The sequence below is a fragment of the Oryzias melastigma genome, linkage group LG4, assembly GCF_002922805.2.
Source record: "Oryzias melastigma strain HK-1 linkage group LG4, ASM292280v2, whole genome shotgun sequence".
Classification (NCBI taxonomy): domain Eukaryota; kingdom Metazoa; phylum Chordata; class Actinopteri; order Beloniformes; family Adrianichthyidae; genus Oryzias; species Oryzias melastigma.
Window position 1 is genome coordinate 9,690,530 of NC_050515.1, and position 4,625 is coordinate 9,695,154.

Genomic DNA, 4,625 nt, shown 5'->3' on the forward strand with positions numbered 1-4,625 from the left:
TTGTCTTCTATCAATTTGGGAATAAAGTTTAATGAGCAGCTATTTTTGGAAATAATTATGCATTTTACAGTTTATTTTAGATCAAACTAAGAGAAATTTTTCATTTTTATTAGTCAAAATAATTCCCAACTTTAATTTGTGCAGAATACCCACAGACTGTATAATCATACTCTCATTTTCAGTCAATAATGTCCTCAACAGCGCTTAACGAGATTTTTGTCCCATTAGACTTTCCGTAGTCTAAATTTTGTTTCCTTAGAGACGGCCGTAGGTAGGCGTAACGAAACACTCAAATTGGGCATAGCGGTACGCGAAAACTCTGTTCATATTGATTTTATTGGAAAATTGAAAGGTACGTTTGCAGGTTAATAAACAAGTAGCCTCTGATTGTTGATGGTTAGCTTTTAGCTCGCGCTCACACTGCGGAATCACAGTTATGCTAGCGGTGCTAGCAAGATCGATGTTTGGTTTGCAAAGATGATTACATTCTAATCTAAACAAAAAACTCATTTTGACGCCACGTAAGACCGTATTTTAATACTTTATCGACATTTCAATCAATTACATAATACTATGGTTGTGAAACTGTTATTGTTAATTGTTTTTAACGTTTGATTTTTAGGTACAAACTCAAAGGAGGATAGGAGCTTTTTTTAAATTAACACAAACATGTCCTTCAGAGACATAAGAAGTAAGTCTTCGAGTCTTCAAGCTCCAAAACTAACATTCAATATACGTGTGGTATAACTTTGAACTGTAACTAGAGTTGTTTTTTATTGTTTGACAGATTTTATAGAAACGATGACGGCTTTGGGATACCCCCGCCGGGTATCGATGGAGAACTTCCGGACCCCAAACTTTGCTCTGGTAGCTGAAATCCTGATCTGGCTGGTGAATAGGTATGACCTTTCAAAATGGATCAGATCCAGGCTAAAATACAGAGATAGTTCAAATGCTTAACCTACTTTTCAACCATCATGACATTTGGTTTTTGTTGTCTTGTTCTCTCATCAGATATGAACATCACAATGAAATCCCGTCAGACGTGGACACAGAGGCAGACAGGATATTCTTCATCAAAGCTGTAGCTCAGTTTATGGTAACACTGTTTCTCCCAGTCGAGACTAATATCTGGATTATCCGCTCTTTATGACTGCTGGAGGTTTTACCCATGGTCTCATTCTGTCGTAGGTTACGAAGGCTCATATCAAGCTGAACACCAAGCGTCTCTATCAGGCAGACGGCTACGCGGTGAAGGAAATGCTGAAGATCTCCTCAGTTCTGTACAGCGCTATGAAAACGAAGGAGATGGCCCTGGACGACAGAGGGGAGGAGGACAACAAGTTCAGATCGGACGCCGGCTCACGGGTAAACCAGTTTTTTAAGATTTGAATTGAGGGTGTCAAATTATCGAGATGAATTAATTACCTACATCTTATTATTATTTTGCTTTTTAGCGCGTTAATTTCTGTATTGGACAGTTGCTTCCTCCTTGAAGGCGTTCATGTCTGCTAATGCACACCTGGAAGAGCATTATCCCGATCACACCATAGTCATTTACCAATAAAATAAACACTAAATTTATTTTGAACTTTTGACCGTTTTTCACAAAAAGCGGACTATTTAAAACACTGGTGTGTCACGTTGTCATGGTAACAGCTTCAGTACACATCGACTGCGCTCTGCTGCTCTCGCTTTTTCCTCCCCGAGGATCCTCTCTAAAGAAAGTGATCGTCATGAGCAGTTAAAGTATCATTTCAGAGGGAATGTTCACCTCTCACTGACTGTTTTTATCCAGATGAAGAAGAAGCAAACGTTTGTTTTAAAGAAAAAAAGTCTAAATTCTTAAAATCCCCTGGTGTCACGTCTGTGTCTCATTTCCTTCTTCCTTCTTTTAATCTCTTCTGTTTCATCCCAGTCTTCAAAATGATCAAATTTATCGCAAAGGTTAAAAAAAACTATACAATCCCTCATGTCTTTTCTACTTTAGTAATAAACTGTGGAATAAAGTATCTCAACATGTTATTATGGTATTAATAAGAAGTTCGAGGTCATTATTATTTGGATTGCTCAGGAAATGTTCCTGCTGTTTTCTGATTCAAAAATTCTTTATCGGTCCTTGAAAGTTATAGGATGAGATGATAGTGAAAGTTGATTTTTGTGACACAAACTTATGTATAAATATGTCAGAGATGTAAACATTTCTAACCCATCAGTCTTAAATGAAGATAAAAGTACTGTGGAGTAATTTACCTTTATGATCCGAGAGTTTCTGCTTCTATGGAGAATTTTTAAATGTATATTAAAGACACTTTTCTTTAACTAAGCTTTTAAATAACTCGTTTAATATTTATTTATTGAGAATTTAAGTATTTTATGGTTTATTGTTTCAACATTTTTACTCTTCTATCTTTTTTCTCATAGTTTTAGTGAATTATTTAAAAAAAAAATTTTTGCTGCCACTGTTAAAGTTTTGACCGAAACTGGGACAGAAATCGTGTTGCTCCTAGAATCTTATGCTGTTTTTGCTTTAGATTTCAGATCTTAAAGCAGCTCGTCAGCTGGCGTCTGAGGTCACCACAAAGGGAGCTGCCATGTATGATTTACTGGGGAAAGAGGTAGACTTAAGGGTGAGAAAAGCACATTATATGTTTTCAAACACCAACATCATTCAAAGTTATCTATTATTCTTTCCTATAATGCTTAAAGAAGCCATGTAACACAAATATTCTATAATTGATGATTGCATGGTTAGCAACAAACAATTTTAATCCTTTTTTTCCTGACAAATACACAAAAAACCAGCGATGATTGAGATTATTTGTGCTTCTCTCACACAGGAAAGGAGAACTGCTGCCATCGCGCGACCTCTGGACATCAATGAAACTGAAAAGGCTCTGAGAGCTGCTATCAAGGAAGTTTTAGTCAGTAGTTTACTAAAAATAATTCAGTTTCCTCGTCAGATTACACTATTTAACAAAATCATTTCATCAGCCGCGTTAATGTTTGTTTTTCTCTTTTTTTCCAAGGAAAATGTGGAGAAAACAAAAGACATGTTGAACAACGTCGTCTCTGATGAGGCCAGTTTAGACGCCAAGATAGAAAAGAAGAAACAGGATCTGGAGAGGCATCAGAAGAGGCTCCAGACCCTGCAGAGTGTCAGGTCTGTGATGGAGATCATAGACACTATTTAAAAAACCAAAATATGCAAAGGTTTAAAGATAAAAATATGATTTATTCCTTTTCTTTTTTAGGCCAGCATTCATGGATGAGTATGAGAAGATAGAGGAGGACCTGCAGAAGCAATATGACATTTATGTAGAAAAATTTCGAAACCTGCGCTTTTTGGAGTCTCAGCTGGATGAATACCACAGAATAGAGCAGGAAAGGTTTGAGGTACGGATGTAGAACAGACTTAAAAAAAATTCTTGTTTGAGTGCATCAGGATGGTTTTCTCTGGATAAAATGATCAAAAGTGCTGGCACATTTCTCTTCTCATGGTCCGTCTGACCACTTTTAGGAAGCTGAAAACACTCTGAGGATCATGCAGCACAAACTGAGAGAGGAGGAACACAACCTGATGAAGGACTCCTGTGAGATCAAAAACAAAATTTAAGCAAAATCCTATTTTCCCAAACATTTTTAGCTCAAAGTCGTTCTTGGATTTTTTTTTCTGAAGTGAAAAATGATGACTCCGACTTGGACGTCATTGAGGACGAAGGTTCAGACAGCGACCTCGAAGAATCTCGGCCTTCGAAGCCACGACCCATGAGAAACGGCCTAATGACGGGTAAGCTTGGAAAAAAATTTGTGACATAACGTGTTCTTAACTTGAACAAAGTAAAGCCAGCCTAAAAATAAAATAATGATTGGTTTGGTTTTTTTAAAGGAGAACTTGAATTCGACTGTCACAGAATCTGTAGCCCATCCACACTGGTGGTCAGTTTAGTCATTGAATTGTTTTAACCTTTGAGAGAAAACACCAGCAGAAATCCTGCACAGACAGTCAGAGAGCATTAAAAATCGACACATAAATGACCATTAATTGAGGTTTGAAGTTGTCGAGACTTTCAAAAACAAAAAATGATTAAAACTAAGATAAGTAAAATTAATTAGAGACTTTAGAGCTGTGAGCAGAAATGAAATATACTCTCCTTTATTTCAGATATAGGTGAAAAAACAGTTCAAAGTGTTCCTCTGTTCTGAACAGGATCTGTGTTTTGATAATCTTTACATAATTAATTGTGTCTGAATTCCTTCACAACTCACTACACAATACATTACTGCTTTTGCCGTTTTGTAGTGCTGTCCGAGTCTACAATTCCAAATTCCAGACACCTAGATATTTCCCAGAATTCCCTAGAGCTCTGGATTTTAAAGGCAATTCGGAAACGATGCTCACTACTTTCTTTTGTTTTTCCAAATGGCGGATATGACGTCACCGATTTCATGAAGTCAAAATGTAATCAATACGAGCATTTCACGATGTTTATTTATGACTCTGTTGTGTTCTGATGGTGAAAATGTTGATGTTTATAATAAAAATTACATTTAAACATGTTTTTTTTGTTCAAAATTGATCTATGCATTGTGGTCTATATATGCATGCTAGTTTTTCGCAAAGA

At 36.5% G+C, this 4,625-nt stretch overlaps 1 protein-coding gene across 3 annotated transcripts in view; it reads left to right on the forward strand.

Annotated features, from left to right (window-relative positions):
* The first annotated feature begins 217 nt into the window (after positions 1-217).
* The window catches only part of cluap1 (clusterin associated protein 1), an 8,458-nt gene continuing 4,050 nt past the window's right edge, over positions 218-4,625 (forward strand). Inside the window, exons 1-11 of one of the 3 annotated variants that reach the window (XM_024278461.2) lie at positions 218-521; positions 623-691; positions 788-899; positions 1,015-1,099; positions 1,192-1,368; positions 2,535-2,630; positions 2,841-2,924; positions 3,030-3,163; positions 3,255-3,396; positions 3,521-3,593; positions 3,680-3,790. In XM_024278461.2, the coding sequence (XP_024134229.1) occupies positions 670-691; positions 788-899; positions 1,015-1,099; positions 1,192-1,368; positions 2,535-2,630; positions 2,841-2,924; positions 3,030-3,163; positions 3,255-3,396; positions 3,521-3,593; positions 3,680-3,790 (1,036 nt within the window). In that variant the 5' untranslated portion in view covers positions 218-521; positions 623-669. The remainder of the gene's footprint in view (positions 522-622; positions 692-787; positions 900-1,014; positions 1,100-1,191; positions 1,369-2,534; positions 2,631-2,840; positions 2,925-3,029; positions 3,164-3,254; positions 3,397-3,520; positions 3,594-3,679; positions 3,791-4,625) is intronic. The other 2 variants (XM_024278463.2, XM_024278462.2) reach the window with 2 other exon arrangements.